Source organism: Oncorhynchus mykiss, chromosome 9, assembly GCF_013265735.2.
Source record: "Oncorhynchus mykiss isolate Arlee chromosome 9, USDA_OmykA_1.1, whole genome shotgun sequence".
NCBI classification, from domain to species: Eukaryota; Metazoa; Chordata; class Actinopteri; order Salmoniformes; family Salmonidae; genus Oncorhynchus; species Oncorhynchus mykiss.
In genome coordinates, this window is record NC_048573.1 from 19,347,972 (window position 1) to 19,371,897 (window position 23,926).

Sequence of the window (23,926 nt, forward strand, 5' to 3'; positions counted from 1 at the left end):
TCTTATCAGTAATGTGGTTGCAGTTACGTGTGTGCCTCTCCGGCATGTAATTCGAATCTGTTCAGCGATTTGTTTAGATATTTTCTAGAAATGATTCGGCGATTTCCTTTTGGAACAACATATCAGTGAATATATGCGGTTCTATAACAATTTTCAGAGTAATTCTAGCTCTGTAGGAAATATAGATAGAATTTCTAGAAAACTAAGAGTTGTTCAGTGAATTATTTAAATACTTTCTGTAAACAATTCAGTAACTTCCTTTATGAACTTATATCAGTAAATTTGAGCGATTCTATAGCAATTGTCAAAATAATTATATCTCTTTAGGAAATATGGATAGAATAGAAAAACCCCAAAATCAGTGTGTAGCTTTTAGCATCTGTCAAACAAAGTCTGTACTAAGCTCAGCGGCTTATTTAAATACTTTCTAGAAACAATTCAGTAAGTTCCTTTATGAACTTATATCAGTAAATTCCAGCGATTCTATAGCAATTGTCAGAATAATTTTAAACTTTAGGCAATATCAACAGGAATGAAAAAAGCGAAAATCAGTGTTTTAGGCCGGCTGCTGTCAATCAAAGTTGCACGGCCATTCGACTACTAAGGTTGCTTTGTCTATCAGCACGTGTGCATAATAGCCCAGTTACGTATCCCAACCTAACGGTTTACTCCGCGACAAACGTTTCTTTCAATTTAATTTCCCCGGTCTCAAAATCATGGAACGTCAACTCTGGTTCATGTGTTTTGTTTGATGTGCAATAGCCACATCATTCCCGATCTCTGTCTTGTGGAACGCCAAACTTACATATCCTATATCTACTCGACTACACCTCTTACATAACCTGTTAAATAATACACAGCTTTTTTAATAGGGCATTTTTCATGCAGATTCATTCGATCCAACCACACCTCCACAAGACCTATTCGATATTATACGTATCAATAGGAGATTTTACTTGCAGATTCGGTTCATCTATCATTCAACTATAACCACACCTCCACAAGACCTTATTTGATAGTACACAATGTATCAAAATAGGACATTTTTACTTGCAGATTCAGTTCATCTATCATTTATTCATTCGTATGAAATTCTCATTGAATTTCCAACATCCATAATTGTGTCCTTTACGTGTTAAAACACAGCCACTATTTAACGTCACCTCTATACACAACCCAATATATATATCATTAGGACAGTTTTCTATGCAGATTTCAGAACAAATAGGGTCCCTGGAGGAATTTAACACATTGGTCAATCACAATCCACACATTCCTATTAAAATAACTGAGTATAGGCCAATTAATTTAAAATATATATATATATATATATATATATTTTGTCTTTATACAAAACAAGATTTCTTTAATCAATGCCTTAGGTTCTTATGTAAAAAACAATTTTGGCAACGATTCATACTCACGCCCAGTACTTTCTGATCAAAATTTGGTTTAGGCTATAATACAATATGCAGATTTCGATTTAACAGGCTCTGCTCACCTTATATAGAGCGCTCCGATCAGATTTCCTGAGGCAAGATGAATGGCTGGAGAAGTCACTCTTCCGTCTGATTTTTGAGCCGTGATCAGTCTCGTCCTCTCACACTAACTTATCATAGATCGAATTCAAGAATAACCATCCTCACGCTACCAAGTTCTGTTAGTGTTTAAATACTGGAGAGTTGAGACCAAATCACGGACGCTGGACAGAGTGGATTTCAGTTGTAACAAAAGACAGTTTTAATGAGTCAAAGATATCTTGTCCCGCAGTTTTACGTGCACGGACCTAGTTCATATAACTCGGCAAGGAGTCAGGTGAAAAAGAGGCCTTATACAAAGGTTACATTCATTTTTATACATAGAATAAAGTAGGTGGAGTCTTGTCGTTTTGGTCTTCTGACTGGTCACAAAGGGTTGGAGGCGGGCCTTGCTCTAGCCAGAGCGGGCCCCATTGGTGCACAGCAGTCTTGTTCTGAGCACCCGACCAGTAGAGGGGGATGAGATGTGTGTTTATACAAGGAGATATTTGTGTGTCTGGAAATCTGATACAGGAGAGCAGAGGGGGTTTGATAGCATGCCACTCACACCCACCCCCACACAACAAGTTCACATGTAGTTTGCAGTCCTCCGTAAACCTAAGATGAGGCCATATCTAAGCATTGGTCATGTGGGTCTGCTGGCCTTGCGCAGACAGGACCTTCCTACCTGCTCTCTGTATCTCTAAGTGGTTTTCAGCAGGATGTCTATGTGGTGTCGCTGTTGTTCTCACAATCTTTACATTTTGTTCATGTTGCCCTAAAATCATTTACAAACCACAAAGAACTGCTGATGAACCCTATTTGAACTCTCTGAGTTAACTGTGTCATGTGTGATACAGCACCATCTAGTCTAGATCTATGGGCTCAGGGGAGGGGACAGTTTATGATGATGTCATGTGAAAACTTTTCAGTGCATTCTGAATTAGACAAGTCTTGTAAGACTACTGCAGGATTCTCTTTCAGAAGGAGACCAATAGAGGATGATTACTTCCTATGAGAACAACACTAACCAGAGAGTGAAACAGAATAGAAATAGCATGTCACATGTATTAGTTAGGCTGGTGTGTCCAATCAGTCATGGAACTCGCAGGTTTACACTTCAGTTAGTGGATGTTTCTGTGTATGATATACAGGGAACGAGACTGACATAAAAGAGAGACAATGAAAGCTCTTACAATATTCAATGATTACATTTCTCAAAAACAGATTATAGGCTACATGTGCACCACCAAGTCAGAACAGTAGGCGAAATTAAGAGGTGAAAATAGACCAAATTATTAGGCTGAGGCACATGGGCTACTAACAGTTTACTACACAACATACACTTTGTATTACTTTCTTAGCTACAGTATACATATCTCCCTGACATGTTACATAATTTATCCAGCAGCATACAAGCCATTTTTGCATTCACCTGTTGTGCTGTGCTCACTTGAACTGGAAGGTTGCGAGACGGTCCTTCGTGGGCAAATTTTGTCGTTAAACTTTGTCATCAAAGTCAGGAATTCTCTGGATTTATGGTGCTTTCAAGACAACTAGGATCTCTGGAAAAAAAGGTTGAATCATGATGACATCAGTGAACTTCAGGTCATATCTCAAGAAAAAGGCTCAAGTTGGATGAAAATTCAAAACATATTTTCCCAGTTGTAGCTAATTATACACACGTTCCCAGTTGTCTTGAACTCACTAAAGTCAGACTTTGCAGTTCCGAGTTAACAGTTGTTTTGAGCGTGGCATAAATCATGCTTCATTGACAGCATGGACAATGTTGAATGTTTATCATTTTAAACTAGGAAAGGAGACACTTAAACTTAGACTTGGGACCACACAGCCACAGCACCAACTTGTTTTGTAATGTTTATGTCCAATGGCCGATGATCACAAATATATTTTATCTATAATTTCTCTTCATTATTTCTCTTCATATGACAAGGATTAACATTTTTTGTAGATTGTCGACTTGATTCATGATAATCACAGCTAGCTAAGATTTTGAAAGTCCAATCAAAGCCACTGTAGATATGAGATTTGACATCCTTTTATCTGTGGCCTATAACCTTGAGCCTTATTTGATAGGCACTTCTAATGTAACTATGGCAGCACCCAAGGTGCTTGAATTTTTCTAGCTCTACCCTTAGACTTGGCGGTGACGTAGTGTCCCATGAGTGACAGAACACTGAGCCAATCATGGCGCAACGCTTCATATTTTCTGCTGGCTTGCCCCACCACTACAGAAAGCACTGAGCTAGGCTGAAACACCTGCATATTGGAGCTGACTTAATAAAAATAAAATAAAAAGTATATATATATATATATATATATATATATATATATATATATTGTTTGCAAATGGATTTGTGACACATATGAATGCAAAACTAACATGAAAATCAGGAAAGGCCAAAAAAAATAAAAATAAATGTGGGGCTCAAATGTGGGGCTCAGCCACACCTGCCCTGAATGATGGGTCACCACTGGGGAGTACATATTCCTATAGTCCACTGCAGTCCACTAGATATTTACAGCTTAAACCTAACACTACTTTCAATCTCTAAGAATAAAAAACTGTATATTCACAAAAAGAGAGTATAATGATATTAAACAGTAACTATATAAGACAATGTTATAGAACAGAAATGACGATCCATCAGACACATGGCTCCTGCTCAACCCCTATGGAATCATTCTTGCAATCAGCCTTTATTATTTCCCTCTGCCCAAATACAATGCACAAAGATCATTCCAATTGACCCATGACACGATAATTACTACTACTATGCGAATTATACAATTATTAACAGATTTAAACTGGCTCAAATCAAATAGTCTCTAACAACTTTGTTTGTTTAACTAGCTCTAACTTCATTGGCTTTGTATGAATGCTTCAGTAAAATGTGTTGACATTAGTGGTCATAGTTGTAACAAGGTACAAAAAATGTAATGCATTGCTTTTCAGTCAAACATTTGATTTGTAAGTAAAAGAAAGAATTTCCAACTCCAAAATGTATTTGAATAAGTTGAGGTCCGTGCATTCTGTTCACACACCTCTGTGGTCATAGTGGAGGGTGTTACAGTGACATTCCACTATTGGAAACTAACCTTTCATAGACCTTTAACACAGGAATACTAACCTGCATCAATACTGTCATGTATTGTCATGTTGTGTCCTGTTCCTGTTCTTTCTCTTCACCCTGTCTCCCTCTGCTGGTCGTATTAGGTTACCTTTTCTTCCCCTCTTTCCCCCAGCTGTTCCTTGTCTTCTCTAACTACCTCGTTCACCCCTTTTCCCACCTGTTCCCTTTTTCCCTTTCTCTCTCTGTTTCTGCTTCTGTCTGTGTCGGATTCTCGTTTGTGTTGCTCATGCCTGAACCAGACTATCGTCGTGTTTGCTGCAACCTTGTCCTGTCCTGTCGGAATCTGCCTGTTCAGCTAACCTTGTCCTGTCCTGTCGGAATCTGCCTGTCCATCTGAGCCTACGTGTGTTTCGTCATTAAAGAAACTCTGTTTTGTTAATTCGCTTTTGGGTCCTCATTCACGCACCTGACAGAAGAATCCGACCAAGAATGGACCCAGCGACTTCGGATCCTCTCCACTCAGCCGTCGAGATCCAGGGAGCGATGCTAGGCAGACACGAGCAGGAATTGTCTGCTGCTCGACATGCCGTTGAGACCCTGGCCACCCAAGTCTCCAACCTCACAGAACAGGTTCACCATCTCCGCCTCGATCCACCGGCCACTTCCAGGGCTTTCGAATCTCCGGAGCCCAGAATCAATAACCCGCCGTGTTACTCTGGGGAGCCCACTGAATGCCGCTCGTTCCTCACCCAGTGTGATATTGTGTTTTCTCTCCAGCCCAACACTTACTCCAGGAGCACTGCTCGTATCGCCTACGTCATATCTCTCCTTACTGGACGGGCTCGTGAGTGGGGCACGGCAATCTGGGAGGCAAGGGCTGAGTGTACTAACCAGTATCAGGACTTTAAGGAGGAGATGATACGGGTTTTTGATCGATCTGTTTTTGGGGAGGAGGCTTCCAGGGTCCTGTCTTCCCTATGTCAAGGTAATCGATCCATAACAGACTACTCTATTGAGTTTCGCACTCTTGCTGCCTCCAGTGGCTGGAACGAGCCGGCTTTGCTCGCTCGTTTTCTGGAGGGTCTCCGCGCAGAGGTAAAGGATGAGATTCTCTCCCGGGAGGTTCCTTCCAGCGTGGATTCCTTGATTGAACTCGCTATTCGCATTGAGCGACGGGTTGATCTTCGTCACCGAGCTCGTGGAAAGGAGCTTGCGTTCTCCGTTGCCCCCCTCTCCGCATCACTACCATCTTCCTCTGCCGGCTCGGGTGCTGAGCCTATGCAGCTGGGAGGTATCCGCATCTCGACTAAAGAGAGGGAACGGAGAATCACCAACCGCCTCTGTCTCTATTGCGGTTCCGCTGGTCATTTTGCCACTTCATGTCCAGTAAAAGCCAGAGCTCATCAGTAAGCGGAGGGCTACTGGTGAGCGCTACTACTCCTGTCTCTCCTTCAAGATCCTGCACTACCTTGTCGGTCCATCTACGCTGGACCGGTTCGTCAGCTTCCTGCAGTGCCTTGATAGACTCTGGGGCGGAGGGCTGTTTTATGGACGAGACCTGGGCTCGGGAACATGACATTCCTCTCAGACAGTTAAGGGAGCCCACGGCCTTGTTCGCCTTGGATGGTAGTCTTGGATGGTACTCTCCCCAGGATTCAGCGTGAGACGCTACCTTTAACCCTCACTGTCTCTGGTAATCATAGCGAAACCATTTCTTTTTAAATTTTTCGTTCACCTTTTACACCTGTTGTTTTGGGCCATCCCTGGCTAGTTTGTCATAATCCTTCTATTAATTGGTCTAGTAATTCTATCCTCTCCTGGAACGTCTCTTGTCATGTGAAATGTTTAATGTCTGCTGTCCCTCCTGTTTCCTCTGTCTCTTCTTCACAGGAGGAGCCTGATGATTTGACAGGGGTGCCGGAGGAATATCACGATCTGCGCACGGTGTTCAGTCGGTCCAGGGCCACCTCTCTTCCTCCACACCGGTCGTATGATTGTAGTATTGATCTCCTTCCGGGAACCACTCCCCCCCGGGGTAGACTATACTCTCTGTCGGCTCCCGAACGTAAGGCTCTCGAAGATTATTTGTCTGTAGCTCTTGCCGCCGGTACCATAGTCCCCTCCTCCTCTCCCGCCGGAGCGGGGTTTTTTTTTGTTAAGAAGAAGGACGGGTCCCTGCGCCCCTGCATAGATTATCGAGGGCTGAATGACATAACAGTGAATAATCGTTATCCGCTTCCTCTTATGTCTTCAGCCTTCGAGATCCTGCAGGGAGCCAGGTTTTTCACTAAGTTGGACCTTCGTAACGCTTACCATCTCGTGCGCATCAGGGAGGGGGACGAGTGGAAGACGGCGTTTAACACTCCGTTAGGGCACTTTGAATACCGGGTTCTTCCTTTCGGCCTCGCTAACGCTCCAGCTGTCTTTCAGGCGTTAGTCAATGATGTCCTGAGAGACATGCTGAACATCTTTGTTTTCGTTTACCTTGACGATATCCTGATTTTTTCACCGTCACTCCAGATTCATCTTCAGCACGTTCGACGTGTCCTCCAGCGCCTTTTAGAGAATTGTCTTTTTGTGAAGGCTGAGAAGTGCACTTTTCATGCCTCCTCCGTCACATTTCTCGGTTCTGTTATTTCCGCTGAAGGCATTAAGATGGATCCCGCTAAGGTCCAAGCTGTCATTGATTGGCCCGTCCCTAAGTCACGCGTCGAGCTGCAGCGCTTTCTCGGCTTCGCGAACTTCTATCGTCGTTTCATCCGTAATTTCGGTCAGGTGGCAGCTCCTCTCACAGCCCTTACTTCTGTCAAGACGTGCTTTAAGTGGTCCGTTTCCGCCCAGGGAGCTTTTGATCTCCTCAAGAATCGTTTTACATCCGCACCTATCCTTGTTACACCTGACGTCTCTAGACAGTTCGTTGTCGAGGTTGACGCGTCAGAGGTGGGCGTGGGAGCCATTCTTTCTCAGCGCTCCCTCTCTGACGACAAGGTCCATCCTTGCGCGTATTTTTCTCATCGCCTGTCGCCGTCGGAACGTAACTATGATGTGGGAAACCGCGAACTGCTCGCCATCCGCTTAGCCCTAGGCGAATGGCGACAGTGGTTGGAGGGGGCGACCGTTCCTTTTGTCGTTTGGACTGACCATAGGAACCTTGAGTACATCCGTTCTGCCAAACGACTTAATGCGCGTCAGGCGCGCTGGGCGCTGTTTTTCGCTCGTTTCGAGTTCGTGATTTCTTATCGTCCGGGCTCTAAGAACACCAAGCCTGATGCTTTATCTCGTCTCTTCAGTTCTTCAGTAGCCTCCACTGACCCTGAGGGGATTCTCCCTGAGGGGCGTGTTGTCGGGTTGACTGTCTGGGGAATTGAGAGGCAGGTAAAGCAAGCACTCACTCACACTCCGTCGCCGCGCGCTTGTCCTAGGAACCTTCTTTTCGTTCCCGTTCCTACTCGTCTGGCCGTTCTTCAGTGGGCTCACTCTGCCAAGTTAGCCGGCCACCCTGGCGTTCGGGGTACGCTTGCTTCCATTCGCCAGCGTTTTTGGTGGCCCACCCGGGAGCATGACACGCGTCGTTTCGTGGCTGCTTGTTCGGTCTGCGCGCAGACTAAGTCCGGTAACTCCCCTCCTGCCGGCCGTCTCAGGCCGCTTCCCATTCCCTCTCGACCGTGGTCTCACATCGCCTTAGATTTTGTCACCGGACTGCCTTCGTCAGCGGGGAAGACTGTTATTCTTACGGTTGTCGATAGGTTCTCTAAGGCGGCTCATTTTATTCCCCTTGCTAAGCTTCCTTCTGCTAAAGAGACGGCACAAATCATCATCGAGAATGTTTTCAGAATTCATGGCCTTCCGTCAGACGTCGTTTCGGACAGAGGTCCGCAATTCACGTCTCAATTTTGGAGGGAGTTTTGCCGTTTGATTGGGGCTTCCGTCAGTCTCTCTTCCGGCTTTCACCCCCAGTCTAACGGTCAAGCAGAACGGGCCAATCAGACTATTGGTCGCATCTTACGCAGTCTTTCTTTTCGCAACCCTGCGTCTTGGTCAGAACAGCTCCCCTGGGCAGAATACGCCCACAACTCGCTTCCTTCGTCTGCGACCGGGCTATCTCCTTTTCAGAGTAGCCTCGGGTACCAGCCTCCGCTGTTCTCATCTCAGTTCGCCGAGTCCAGCGTCCCCTCCGCTCAGGCTTTTGTCCAACGTTGCGAGCGCACCTGGAAGAGGGTCAGGTCTGCACTTTGCCGTTATAGGGCGCAGACTGTGAGAGCTGCTAATAAGCGTAGAACTAAGAGTCCTAGATATTGTCGCGGTCAGAGAGTTTGGCTCTCCACTCAGAACCTTCCCCTTAAGACAGCTTCTCGCAAGTTGACCCCGCGGTTCATTGGTCCGTTCCGTATTTCTCAGATCATTAATCCTGTCGCAGTGCGACTTCTTCTTCCGCGATATCTTCGTCGCGTCCACCCGATCTTCCATGTCTCCTGTGTTAAGCCCGTTCTTCGCGCCCCCGCTCGTCTTCCCCCCCCCCCCCCCATCCTTGTCGAGGGCGCACCTATCTACAGGGTCCGTAAGATTTTGGACATGCGTCCCCGGGGCCGTGGTCACCAGTACCTAGTGGATTGGGAGGGGTACGGTCCTGAGGAGAGGAGTTGGGTTCCCTCTCGGGACGTGCTGGACCGTTCGCTGATCGATGATTTCCTTCGTTGCCGCCAGGTTTCCTCCTCGAGTGCGCCAGGAGGCGCTCGGTGAGTGGGGGGGTACTGTCATGTATTGTCATGTTGTGTCCTGTTCCTGTTCTTTCTCTTCACCCTGTCTCCCTCTGCTGGTCGTATTAGGTTACCTTTTCTTCCCCTCTTTCCCCCAGCTGTTCCTTGTCTTCTCTAACTACCTCGTTCACCCCTTTTCCCACCTGTTCCCTTTTTCCCTCTGATTAGGTCCCTATATCTCTCTCTGTTTCTGCTTCTGTCTTTGTCGGATTCTCGTTTGTGTTACTCATGCCTGAACCAGACTATCGTCGTGTTTGCTGCAACCTTGTCCTGTCCTGTCGGAATCTGCCTGTTCAGCTAACCTTGTCCTGTCCTGTCGGAATCTGCCTGTCCATCTGAGCCTACGTGTGTTTCGTCATTAAAGAAACTCTGTTTTGTTAATTCGCTTTTGGGTCCTCATTCACGCACCTGACAAATACACTGTACTTGACTTTGCCTCTCAGGGCCACCATACTGTTCAATGTCCAATCACATTACAGTATATTGGTCAGATAAACAAAATGCTTGTGCTTCTAGCTCCTATAGTGCATTAATATCTAACAAATTACACAACATATACCCAATACACACAGATCTAAGTAGGAGTGAACTAAGACTATATATATGGACGAACGACGTGAGAGGGGAACGGACTAAGATACAGTAGAATAGTATAGAATACAGCATATACATATTAAAGTGTTCCATTCCTTAAAGTGGCCAGTGATTTCTAGTCAATGCCTAGAGACAGCAGCCTCTAATGTGCTAGTGATGGCTGTTTAACAGTCTCTCGGTCACGGCTTTGATGCACCTGTACTGACCTCGCCTTCTGGATGATAGCGGGGTGAACAGGCAGTGGCCCGGTTGGTCAAGTCTTTGATTATCTTTTTGGCCTTCCTGTGACATCGGGTGCTGTAGGTGTCCTGGAGGGTGGGTAGATTGCCCCAGGTAATGCGTTGGGCAGAACGCACCACCCTCTGGCGAGCCTTGCGGTTATGGGCGGTGCAAGTGCCGTAGCAGGCAGTGCTAGCTTAATGACAAGCCTCGAGCTTAATGACAAGCAAAATTGAATTAGCCTCCTGAGGTTGTGTCTTCATCACCACACTGCCTGTGTGGGTGGTCCATTTCAGTTTGTCAGTGATGTCTACGCCAAGGAACGTGACGTGAAATGTTTTTTTTTAAGGGGTGGATCAGCTTAATATTGCGGAAAGAAGGTTGCTTCCTGTAACGGCAGATATCCTCTTCATCTGAAGAGGAGTAAGGATCGGACCAAGATGCAGCGTGGTAAGTGTTCATGACGATTTTAATAAGAAAGGCACTGCACACTATGAAATACAAAAACAATAAACGAAAACGTGAAATAACCAAACCGAAACAGTACCGTGTGGCGACAAACACACACACGGAAACAGAGGACCAAGCGGCGTGGTAATGGGCAGCAGCGACAGCGGCCGAAGACACTGGACTCATGGATTTGGGAGGAAATTCTAGACGGGAGAGGACCCTGGGCACAGCCAGGGGAATATTGCCGCCCCAAAGCAGAGCAGCGAAGGCAGAGAGGCGCTGGTATGAGGAGGCAGCACGGCGGTGCGGTTGGAAGCCCGAGAGTCAGCCCCAAATATTTATTGGGGGAGGCACACGGGGAGTGTACACGGGGAGTGTGGCGAAGCCAGGTAGGAGACCTGTGCCAACTTGGAGTGCACGGTGTCCCCGGTGCGGGCATCGAGCCAGGTGCCATGAATCCGGCTCTACGCATCTGGTCTCCAGTGCATCTCCTTGGGCCGGCGTTCACCAGCACAGCTGGTTCACCAGCACAGCCCAGTGCGGGCTATTCCACCTCGCCGCACTGGCCTGGCTACCGGGAGCATGCAACCAGGTAAGGTTGGGCAGGCTCGGTGCTCAAGAGCTCCAGTGCGCCTGCACGGTCCGGTCTATCCAGTGCCACCTCCACGCACCAGCCCTCCAGCGGCAGCCCCCCCGCACCAGGCTGTCTCTCCGTCTTCTACCTACAGGTGTTCCCGGCTGTCCAGCGCTGCCAGAGCCTTCCTCCTCTCAAGTGCTGCCAGAGCCTTCCTCCTGTCCTGAGCCACCAGAGTCTCCCGTCTGTCCTGAGCCGCCAGAGTCTCCCGTCTCTCCTGAGCCATCAGAGTCTCCTGTCTCTCCTGAGCCATCAGAGTCTTCCGTCTCTCCTGAGCCGCCAGAGTCTCCCGTCTGTCCTGAGCCGCCAGAGTCTCCCGTCTGTCCTGAGCCGCCAGAGTCTCCCGTCTGTCCTGAGCCGCCAGAGTCTCCCGTCTGTCCTGAGCCGCCAGAGTCTCCCGTCTGTCCTGAGCCGCCAGAGTCCCCCGTCTGTCCTGAGCCGCCAGAGTCTCCCGTCTGTCCTGAGCCGCCAGAGTCTCCCGTCTGACCTGGGCCGCCAGAGCCGCCAGTCTGTCCTGGGCCACCAGAGCCGCCAGTCAGCCAGGAGCCGCCAGAGCCGCCAGCCAGTCCGGAGCCGCCAGAGCCGTCAGCCAGCCAGCAGCTGCCAGAGCCGTCAGCCAGCCAGCAGCTGCCAGAGCTGTCAGTCAGCCAGGATCTGCCAGAGCCGTCATCCAGCCAGGAGCAGCCAGAGCCGTCAGTCAGCCAGGCAATGCCAGAATCGCCCTTCACTCCGGAGCTGCCAGAGTTTCCCGCCTGTCCGGCGCTGCCGGAGTATCCCGCCTGTCCGGCGCGGCCGGACTCTCCCGTCCATTTGGGACCCATGGCTAGTGTGCCCAGTCGGAGGTCGGCGGCGAGGGTCGCCGCTCATAAGAGGTCACGGGGCCGGTTGAGGAGGCGGACAAAAACTGTGGTGAAGTGGGGTCCACGTCCCGCACCAGAGCTGCCACCATGGACATACGCCCACCCAGACCCTCCCCTATAGGTTCAGGTTTTGCGGCCGGAGTCTGCACCTTTGGGTGGGGTACTGTCACGTTCTGACCTTTATTTCCTTTGTTTTGTCTTTATTTAGTATGGTCAGGGCTGAGTTGGGGTGGGCAGTCTGTTTGTTTTTCTATGTTGGTTTCTGTTTCGGCCTAGTATTGTTCTCAATCAGAGGCAGGTGTCGTTAGTTGTCTCTGATTGAGAATCATACTTAGGTAGCCTGGGTTTCACTGTTGGTTTGTGGGTGTTTGTTTCCGTGTGTGTGTTTGTCGCCCCATGGTACTGTTTCGGTTTGGTTATTTCACATTTTCGTTTATAGTTTTTTTATTTCATAGTGTTCAGTGCTTTTCTTATTAAAATCGTCATGAACACTTACCACGCCGCATCTTGGTCCGATCCTTAATCCTCTTCAGACGAAGAGGAGGAAATCTGCCGTGACACTTCCAATGTACAGTGCCTTGCGAAAGTATTCGGCCCCCTTGAACTTTGCGACCTTTTGCCACATTTCAGGCTTCAAACATAAAGATATAAAACTTTTTTTGTGAAGAATCAACAACAAGTGGGACACAATCATGAAGTGGAACGACATTTATTGGATATTTCAAACTTTTTTAACAAATCAAAAACTGAAAAATTGGGCGTGCAAAATTATTCAGCCCCCTTAAGTTAATACTTTGTAGCGCCACCTTTTGCTGCGATTACAGCTGTAAGTCGCTTGGGGTATGTCTCTATCAGTTTTGCACATCGAGAGACTGACATTTTTTCCCATTCCTCCTTGCAAAACAGCTCGAGCTCAGTGAGGTTGGATGGAGAGCATTTGTGAACAGCAGTTTTCAGTTCTTTCCACAGATTCTCGATTGGATTCAGGTCTGGACTTTGACTTGGCCATTCTAACACCTGGATATGTTTATTTTTTAACCATTCCATTGTAGATTTTGCTTTATGTTTTCGATCATTGTCTTGTTGGAAGACAAATCTCCGTCCCAGTCTCAGGTCTTTTGCAGACTCCATCAGGTTTTCTTCCAGAATGGTCCTGTATTTGGCTCCATCCATCTTCCTATCAATTTTAACCATCTTCCCTGTCCCTGCTGAAGAAAAGCAGGCCCAAACCATGATGCTGCCACCACCATGTTTGACAGTGGGGATAGTGTGTTCAGCTGTGTTGCTTTTACGCCAAAAATAACGTTTTGCATTGTTGCCAAAAAGTTCAATTTTGGTTTCATCTGACCAGAGCACCTTCTTCCACATGTTTGTTGTGTCTCCCAGGTGGTTTGTGGCAAACTTTAAACGACACTTTTTATGGATATCTTTAAGAAATGGCTTTCTTCTTGCCACTCTTCCATAAAGGCCAGATTTGTGCAATATACGACTGATTGTTGTCCTATGGACAGAGTCTCCCACCTCAGCTGTAGATCTCTGCAGTTCATCCAGAGTGATCATGGGCCTCTTGTCTGCATCTCTGATCAGTCTTCTCCTTGTATGAGCTGAAAGTTTAGAGGGACGGCCAGGTCTTGGTAGATTTGCAGTGGTCTGATACTCCTTCCATTTCAATATTATCGCTTGCACAGTGCTCCTTGGGATGTTTAAAGCTTGGGAAATCTTTTTGTATCCAAATCCGGCTTTAAACTTCTTCACAACAGTATCTCGGACCTGCCTGGTGTGTTCCTTGTTCTTCATGATGCTCTCTGCGCTTTTAACGGACCTCTGAGACTATCACAAGTGCAGGTGCATTTATACGGAGACTTGATTACACACAGGTGGATTGTATTTATCATCATTGGTCATTTAGGTCAACATTGGATCATTCAGAGATCCTCACTGAACTTCTGGAGAGAGTTTGCTGCACTGAAAGTAAAGGGGCTGAATAATTTTGCAGGCCCAATTTTTTGGTTTTTGATTTGTTAAAAAAGTTTGAAATATCCAATAAATGTCGTTCCACTTCATGATTGTGTCCCACTTGTTGTTGATTCTTCACAAAAAAATACAGTTTTATACCTTTATGTTTGAAGCCTGAAATGTGGCAAAATGTCGCAAAGTTCAAGGGGGCCGAATACTTTCGCAAGGCACTGTAATTGTCTGCATCATTTCCAATCCCCCATGATTTTTTGGTAAATATATATATATCCATACACGCATGCATACATGCACATTTATACATACACATACCTATATAGACATACATACTTTTTTTAAAGAACATACCTTTATTATTATTCCCCGCAAACCCTACCGCCGATCCCCCAATTGGAGTAAACTAATAAACACTTCTGCTTTTACCTTCAATTTATACATCTTATACACATTTTACAGACACAGTCTACTTTACAATAGTTCTCTCGTTTGTTCTTAGTCCTTCCTCTATTTTGGATGTCCATCCAGTTTGATTTCTATTTGTAACTATGCTATTTCACAAAAGTTCCAAACCTATATACATTTTACAGATCCCGTATGCTTTACATTGTTTATCTTGTTATTAGTCCCACCCTTCAGCTCCATTCAACCCCTTTCATCTATCTCTCAACATCATCCATTTCGGATTTCTATTTGCCATATATTTTTCAACTGTGCTGTGATGTTTCACAAAATAATTGAACCTTCCTATTCTCATAGCGTCTACAGATTGTAAATAAAAAATAAGCATTTTTGCTACAATAATTATTATATTATTGATTGACTGACTATGGCTTTTCAAATCACCCAGTATTGCTATCTGTAGTGTTAGTTCTAGGCAAATGTTGCAATTCTTCAGCCAATCCTGGACCTGTGACCAAAAACGAGCTACATATGGACAATACCAAAATAAATGAAGATTGTATCCCCCATATATCTAACATTCTATTAGTTACAAGAATTTTGTATAGTAATTTATATTGAAAAATGTGAAGTTTTGAGTTATCAATTCATAAACCATGTGCCATGGAATGGGTACATCGAAAATCTCTTCCCAACTATTTTGCAATTTATATGGCACAATTGTCAGTTTTTGGTCCTTAAATGAAATTGGTATATGTTTTTATTTATCACACTTTTCTTTAACCATTTATGTTCTTTAATGCAGGGCCGACATACAAGTTCCTTACTTTTTCCCCCTTCTACTTGCCTCTTCCATTTTTGTGGTAATGCTGCAATTAATTGGTTGTAATTTTGGGTGGAGCAGACATTTCCATCTCGTTTGTTTTGTTGACGTTGAGTGGAGTTGTTTTCCAGGCACCACACTCCCAGAGCCCTCACCTCCTCCCTGTAGGCTGTCTTGTCATCATTGCTAATCAAGCCTACTACTGTTGTGTTGTCTGCAAACTTGATTATTGAGTTGAAGGGGTGCTTGGCCACACAGTCATGAGTGAACAGGGAGTACAGGAGGGGGCTGAGCATGCACTCTTGTGGGGCCCCAGTGTTGAGGATCAGCGGAGTGAAGGTGATGTTTCCTACCTTCACCACCTGGGGGTGGCCTGTCGGGAAGTCCAGGTCCCAGTTGCACAGGGCGGGGTTCAGACCCAGGGCCTCAACCTTACTGATGAACTTGGAGGGTACTATGGTGTTGAATGCTGAATGCTCAATAAACAACATTCTTACATAGGTATTCATCATGTCCAGATGGGATAGGACAGTGTGCAGTGTGATGGCGATTGCATCATCTGTGGATCTATTGGGGCGGTAAGCAAATTTAAGTGGGTCTAGGGTGGCAGGTAAGGTATAGGTGATATGAACCTTGACTAGTCTCTCAAAGCACTTCATAATGACAGAGGTGAGTGCTATGGGGTGATAGTCATTAAGTTCAGTTACCTTTGCCTTCTTTGGTACAGGAACAATGGTGGCCATCTTGAATCATGTGGGGACAGCAGACTGGGATAGGGAAAAATGGATTATGCCAGTTAACACACCAGCCAGCTGGTCTGCACATGCTCTAAGGACGAGGCTTGGGTTGCCGTCTGGGCTGGCAGCCTTGTGGGGGTTAACACGTTTAAATGTTTTACTTACGTTGGCCACGGAGAAGGAGAGCCCACAGTCCTTGGTAGCAGGCCTGTCCGGAAGCAAGACGTCAGTCTCGGCGATGTGGCTGGTTTTCCTTTTGTAGTCTGTGATTGTCTGTAGACCCTGCCACATACGTCTCGTGTCAGAGCCCTTGAATTGCAACTCCACTTGATCTCTATACTGACGTTTAGCTTGTTTGATTGCCTTGTGGAGCGAACAACTACGCTGTTAATATTCTGCCATATTACCAGTCGCCTTGTCATGGTTAAATGCGATGGTTCGCACTTTCAGTTTCACGCGAATGCTTCCATCTATCCACGGTTTCTGGTTAGGGTAGGTTTTAATCATCACAGTGGGTACTACATCTCCTACACACTTCCTTATAAACTCAGTCACAGTATCTGTGTATGTGTCTAGATTATTTTCACAAATTACCCTGAACATATCCCAGTCCACGTTATCAAAACAATCCTGAAGAGCGTGGATTACGATGGGTCAGACCAGCATTGAATAGTACGAAGGATGGGCACTTCCTGTTTGAGTTTCTGCCTATAGGACGGGAGGAGCAAAATGGAGTCATGGTCAGATTTGCCGAAAGGAGGGCGGGGGAGGGCCTTGTTAGCATTCCGGAAGTTTGAATTGTAATGGTCGAGAGTCTTAGCAGCGCAATTGGTACAGTCGATATGTTGATAGAACTTCGGCAGCCTAGTACTATGATTTGCTTTGTTAAAATCCCTGGCTACGACAAATGCACCCTCAGGATATGTGGTTTCCAGTTTGCATGAAGTCTAGTGAAGTTCTTTGAGGGCTGTCGAGGATTCGGCTTGAGGTGGGATGTAAACGGCCGTGGCGATGATAGAGGAGAATGCTCTTGGGAGATAATATGGTCGGCATTGAATTGTGAGTTATTCTAGGTCAGGTGAACAAAAGGACTTGAGTTCCTGTATGTTCCTAGAATTACACCATGAGTCGTTAATCATGAAACACACCCTTCCGCCCGGAGAGATATTTATTCCTGTCCGCGCGATGTACTGAGAATCCTGCTGGCTTTACCGACTCCAACTGAGTATCCAGAGAGAACCATTTTGCCATGAAACAAAGTATGTTACAAGCCCCGATGTCTCTGTGGAAAGAAATCCTTGCTCTTAGCTCACCAACTTCTATATCCAAAGACACAGAACATGACTCAAAACATTTCCTGAGCTAATAATGTTAAAAAAAAATACATAAAAAAAAAAAAAAAATACTGCAAAGTTTCCAAAGAGCCAGTCGCAATACTGCCATCTCCGTCGGCGCCATTTTCACATGCATCATGTTACAGTAAATATCATGCAGCTGTAGTGTAGGAGTGTTTTTCATCTTTGTTTTCTCTTTAAGACATAGGCCTACTGATTGCATGCCACACACCCCCTCACATACACAGCAACCTATTTACATGTACTCTGTAAAACTGAACCACTGTATCAGCAAAACTGTTTGATGAACAATAAACAAGGCTGTAGCTGTCTATACTTTGGTAAGGCCTGTTGGCCTTCTGCACAGGACTCTATGTCTTTCTCTCTCTCTGAGAGAGTTATTGGTCAGCCCACTTCTTCCCAGAAAGCAAAGCTGGGAGGCAATGTCACTATTGAATGCCACATGACCAGTGAAGAACAGGTCTAGAAGACAGAGAAGCAACATGGAAGGGGTGCTCTGGGATCAAATCAAATTTTATTTGTCACATGCGCCGAATACAATTGTAGACTTTACCGTGAAATGCTTACTTCCAAGCCCTTAACCAACAGTGCAGTTCAATAAGAAGAAAATACATACCAATTAGACTTAAATAAAAAGTAATAATAAAAGTGTCATGATGTGGCCCTCTTTGGGTACAGCGAGCACCATCCTCCTCTCTCTCTCACCACCTCTCTCTTCCCACTACACCCAGGCTCTTTCTCTCCTCATGGCCAGAGTATAGAGAGAGAGAGTGAGTTTCACAGGAGAACAAAGGAACCTCTTCCACATCTCAGAACTTGAGAACTGAACAATGTCCATGTTTTGGAGAATGTGTACACGGTAAGGGAAGAATCCAGCTACGACCGGTCCATTTAATTTAATGTTTGTGAAACTCATGAGAGACAATACAGCCACATTACCATAACTCTGTTTATACAGCAGTCTCAGTTGTGAGGCTTGCATCTACTTGTTGTATAAAATGAATGAGTAAAGATGAAACTATTTGTGAAATTATATAATGTGATTTAAACTGTTTAATGAAGGAAACTCCAATTCCCTTTGGAGTTTAACTAGGTCATAGGCCCTCCCCATGAGCACAGACATTGACCTGGCGTCATGGGACAGCCCTCTTCTGCCGTTATGAATATAATCCCCACCTGAAGGATTTCCCTTCAGACCAGCTTATCTCGATTACCACGAGAGGGCTAAGGTTTGAGTAGAGACCAGTACCTCATCACAGAGGGAGCTAAGGTTTGAGTAGATTGCTGAACCTTTTAACCATACCACGTGGTTAAACTCTGAGACTATCGATCTGACTGAATAAGAGCAAATCTTTGATACTATTTACTAGTCTGCAGCTAGGAATTCTATACCAATGAATGCGAAGGCCGACAACCGCCGAAACATCTATTCTATAACAACATTTCTGAATGTTACTCTGAAGTAGCCTTTCTAACCAAAGACTCCAGGGGCGCAGAGAGAGGTCTGGATGAACTTCCAACCGAGATCACGACGACACACTGAGCTTAAATATATATATCGATTGCAATTGCTACCGAATGAGGGAGTGTTCATGTGCAAAGGATTACCATTTCAATGGTTATAATTATCAACTGTGTAGTGTCTTTTATCTATCTCGCCCTTCTCAGTCCCTTTGTCTACCAAGCCGCCATGCCTGTTTAGCCCACTAGGGCACATCCCCTATAATTTTCTTGTAACCATATCTACTTTGTTTGTGTGTGCATTTCTGTGATTATTTAGTTAGTTAATAAATAAATGATTGAGACAATTTATGTATGGGTGATTCATAGTGAAGACTGGGTTTGTGCAGATAACCAACAATTTATGACGTTTGGAATGAGACTAATGTGAGGTAAAAAATAATTCAGTCATTAGTAGACTAATTGATCAGATATTAAAATATCTGAACGTTATATTAGGAAAATTCTAATTTTGTAATCTGAATATTTTCCTTGGTGCCCCGACTTCATAGTTAATGAAATGTACATTATTAGAATAATCACGTAATAATAATTACAGAGAATTGATTTGATAAACTAACAGTCTTCAGTTTAATGATTCCAAAAACAAGACAAAGGTAACACAATAAGAAGAACAATAACGAGGGTGTATACAGGGGGCACCGGTACCGAGTCAGTGTGCGGGGGTACAGGCTAGTTGAGGTAATCTGTACATGTTATCAGACTGTAGAACTGGATGAATGACATAGCCGTAGTTGTTCACTTTATTAGCTGTAATTGTAAAGAATTAATGAATTTCTTCTCTGCCAAACTCATTTGACCATTACTTACTTGTGATAAGATAAATTAATAATTTAACACTAATCAAGACAAAGGAAGTTGAATATATTTATTTAGGCCATACTCAGGCATCTTTATGTTGCAGTAATGAACATCTATTTATGTTTACATGCCATGCCATGAACACTCCCTCACACACACAGCAACCTATTTACAGATACTCTGATGAAATGTTTTAATGAAGAAGAGCACAATACATACATTGTAGTACGCCTTTTTATGAGTAAACAATAAGAGGTTTCACGTGTTTTAAATGTTTTTTCATTTTTCTTTTAGCGGGGACCCTTTCTCAGCATAGCCAGTATGGGAAGCTTCATGTCAAGACATCAGACCAACAGGTTAGTAGAATGGGACTGGGAAAGAATATTACAGCAAAATATTACATCATTAGATTGGATCCAGAGTCTGAATTTAGTGAGTCTTTGTTTAAACCCCAAAGCTCCCCAGTGACAATGATGCCCTGAACTATTCTGCCCTGAAGCTCACTGACAAGAAGAGTACCAAGCCCAGGAGACAGAGGATTGAACAGAGAGAGGAAGAAACCATCTGCCCTGGTGTGAGTCAACAAGACAGGAAGTGACATGTGAGGGTCATCCAATAAGCATCATTCTAGCACCATTGCAGGGGCCAAGCTTCAGCTAATAATAATGTAAAATCACTCAGATGCAGAGCATAATTGTCCAGAAAGTGTGAAAGCTGATATTGGGATGGTTTCAGAAGTCTCAAATCCTCAGAAATAGTGCATGAGGTTGACTGACTGCATACATTTGTTTTTGTAGAAGTGTACAACAAAATGTATACAATGATTTAGCGAATGTCTTAATTCTTCCTTATGATGATAATAGTTGTAACATGGAACTCTGTTACCTGCTTTTATGCTTGTGTGATATTTCAATAAACTTGTTGTTATTTCCTACGTTTAATGACTTACCCAATTCTTACCAATTATTTGCACCAGGTATCAAACGATCACATTTTTGTCAAAAAAGGTGCCAACCTCACCAGAGTTCACTTCCTCCTGAAAGCTTGAACTGCGTTCTACAACCATGAAGTGAGAAATGGAACGTAAACACCCTGTGTAAGTCAAGGAGGACATATGTACCGGTAGTCTCAGCCACTGACCCAAATGATGAAAAAATACAAACCAGTAACTCTGACTGTACATCATTTGAAGGTCTGCTCTAACTATGGTATGCCACAGGACACATGTTAGATTGAAGTTTTTATCACATGTTTTATGCCTGTTCAGACAGCCAATAAAATCACTTAGTTCAGAGTTTCCACCTACTTCATAATGATTACCCGATGTGTGTCATCATATAAAAGGGGCCCACACACAAGACCCACACACTATACAGTTCAGAAAGGACAGTGAAATGATGATTATATATTGGACAATCATTTTGTTTTTCCGCAACTTTGGTAAGTAAGAAATACTGATACGGTTCCTTTTACTTTTTGTGTCAGTCTTTTTGAATCCATTTGAATGACTATGTAGTCTGAATAATGTTAATAATGTATAAATCTGTACGATGCCTCTGTCTGATTTATTTTGTTTGTTTTCTTCACAGGTTGTGCGCTTAAAAATGATGTAATCCAACCAGACCCTTTGATAGTTACAAATCTGGGACAAAATGTATCTCTCACTTGCTTTTGTCGATCTAATTTGATAGTCAGAGTCTCTTGGTTCAAGCAAACTGTTGGACAGAAGCCTCTTCTCATGGCATCATCATATTATCGCACTCAAAATACCTTTTATTTCAACAATTTTACCAAGGACTTCAAGGAGACTAAACGTTTGAGTGTGAAGAGAGGAGTTGGCAGCTCTAACCTGACCATCTCCAAGACAGAGTCAGGTGACTCAGCTACATACTACTGTGGTGCTATGAAAGCGGGCCAAGTCAAATTTGGAAAAGGAACTGTTTTAATTGTCAAAGGTAACTTAAATTCCTTCCCTAATTTTGGATTTTATATTTTGCACCATTAAAATAGAAATATACTTTAGACTTTGGCACTAAATGAACATACCAGGCTAATACAATATACACACTATGATCTTACTCCGTCACTCTCTTCAGGTTCAGAGTCCAACAGCATGTATGTACTCCAGCAACCTGTGTCTGAGTCAGTCCAGCCAGGAGACTCTGTGACTCTGAACTGTACAATACACACTGAGACCTGTGCTGGAGGACACAGTATCTATTGGTTCAGACATGGCTCAGGAGAATCCCGTCCAGGAATAATTTACACCCACGGAGACAGTAGTGAACAGTGTGAGGAGAGCCCTGAGGCTGGGTCTCCTACAAAGAGATTTGTCTATAATCTCCCCAAGAGGAACCTCAGCCTCTCTGATGCTGGGACTTACTATTGCGCTGTGGCATCATTTGGAGAGATACTGTTTGGGAACGGTACCAAGCTGGACGTTGACTGTTAGTGATATTTCTGACATTTTTGAAATGATCTAACATTTTATGCCTGCTTAAACAAAATGTCCTGAATCTCCTCTATCACTGTCTGTATTTCTACAGATGGTTGTAAGGAGGACCATGTTTTCTTGGTGTACTGCCTGGGTGTGGCGTTGGCTCTTTGTGTCATCCTCATCGTTGTCCTTGGTTGTGTTTTGTATAAGTTTACGAAGAAAACCTCTCTGCTGTGCAGCGGTAAGTGTTATCATTGCCCACAATATATGATTAATCTGTTGGTGCGGTTTACATTACATGTTTTAGTAATGAAACTGGGTTGATTCAATGTATGATAATGATCATGATTAAGATGATTCCTTCATGTGTTTAAAAGGAAAGCATCCTCAGTCAGGTAGTCCGGCAGTCCCCAGTTGTCATAACCAGGTATGCAGACCGTATAGTGAATTATTCTGAGTATTACTCTGATGAACTATAAACAGATCCCTCAATCAGTTTATTTCCTGATGCCTTTGAAATTTGTTTTGCTTTTCCTCTTAGGATCAAGAACACGATGACACACTCACATCGGTCCATTACGCTGCTCTGAATGTCATCCACATGAAGCCAAAGACCCAGAGACAGAGGAGCACCATGGAGAGAGACACTGTGTACTCTGGGCTGAGGTGCCAAAACATGGTTTGAAATGTCAACTTTTATTCCGTAAGGACTTGCATCGCTTTTTCTCTTATACACTGCTTTTTATCATTATAATTGTGTTACAATTGCTTATATTCTGTCAAACTCCTTTTTACATTACTGTTGTGCATTTTAGATCAAATAAAACATGAATTCACTGTAATTTAGATGTTTTGTTTGATTTTCTCTCATATTCTTCAAGTTGTCTCAAAACTCTATTTTTTAAGCTGTATACTGCATCACATATCTGTGGTTTTCTGACAGCCTTAAACATATGTTCCACTCAGCTTAACTCATCTCTAACCCCCAGCAATAACAGGTAATCCTCACCACACACTGTCTTCTCACACCTCAGTGTATCAAAACCACAAAATAATATGTCACTAAGATCACAACTCACTCTTTAATGATAAAAGCCTGAACTAATAATGTACTCCTTAGCTGAGTATATTTTGAAGAGCGCTGATAATGTTGAAAATATAATTAAAATATCACTACACATTGTAACTGAGACGTTTTGACAAACAATACAAAATGTTAATATGCATTTGTGCAGGTTGAAGTACTGCACTTCATTTCTCTTTCAATGGGGTGCAGCAGTGTACATGGAAGTACCCATAACTCTCTTAACAGTAGAGTTGGCAGCAACTTTTGGAATTGTCAACATTTTCAAATTGTTCACTAAGAATTGTTGAAAACGTACTTACCTGTGATATTTCACGTGTATAACAGTGGTGGAAAAAGTACCCAATTGTCATACTTGAGTAAAAGTCAAGATACCTTAATAGATTATGACTTAAGTAAAAGTGAAAGTCACCCAGTAAAATACTACTTGAGTAAAAGTCTAAAAGTATTTGGTTTTAAATATATTTAAGTGTCAAAAGTAAATGTTATTGCTAAAATATGCTTAAGTATCAAAAGTTAATATAAAATTGCTCACATTCCTAATAATAAGCAAACCAGACGGCACCATTTTCTTGTATTTTTATTTATTTACGGATAGCCAGGGGCACACTTCAACACTCTGACATCATTTACGAATGAAGCATGTGTGTTTAGGGAGTCCACCAGATC

At 44.0% G+C, this 23,926-nt stretch overlaps 1 protein-coding gene across 1 annotated transcript; it reads left to right on the plus strand.

Moving 5' to 3' along the window:
* The first annotated feature begins 16,708 nt into the window (after positions 1–16,708).
* Positions 16,709–22,956, plus strand: LOC110532960. Its single transcript, XM_036989270.1, has 8 exons — positions 16,709–16,712; positions 20,031–20,092; positions 20,194–20,308; positions 21,326–21,691; positions 21,833–22,183; positions 22,283–22,414; positions 22,551–22,600; positions 22,715–22,956. Exons 1-8 carry the CDS (start codon positions 16,709–16,711, stop codon positions 22,856–22,858), a joined length of 1,224 nt encoding a protein of 407 aa, XP_036845165.1. The 3' UTR covers positions 22,859–22,956.
* The last annotated feature ends 970 nt before the right edge of the window (positions 22,957–23,926 follow it).

Bases quoted from the DNA above. Each gene is read 5' to 3' on its own strand.
- LOC110532960 (XM_036989270.1), top strand. The intron at 20,093-20,193 runs GTTAGTAGAATG...TAAACCCCAAAG, and splicing joins TCAAGACATCAGACCAACAG to CTCCCCAGTGACAATGATGC. The intron at 21,692-21,832 runs GTAACTTAAATT...CACTCTCTTCAG, and splicing joins AACTGTTTTAATTGTCAAAG to GTTCAGAGTCCAACAGCATG.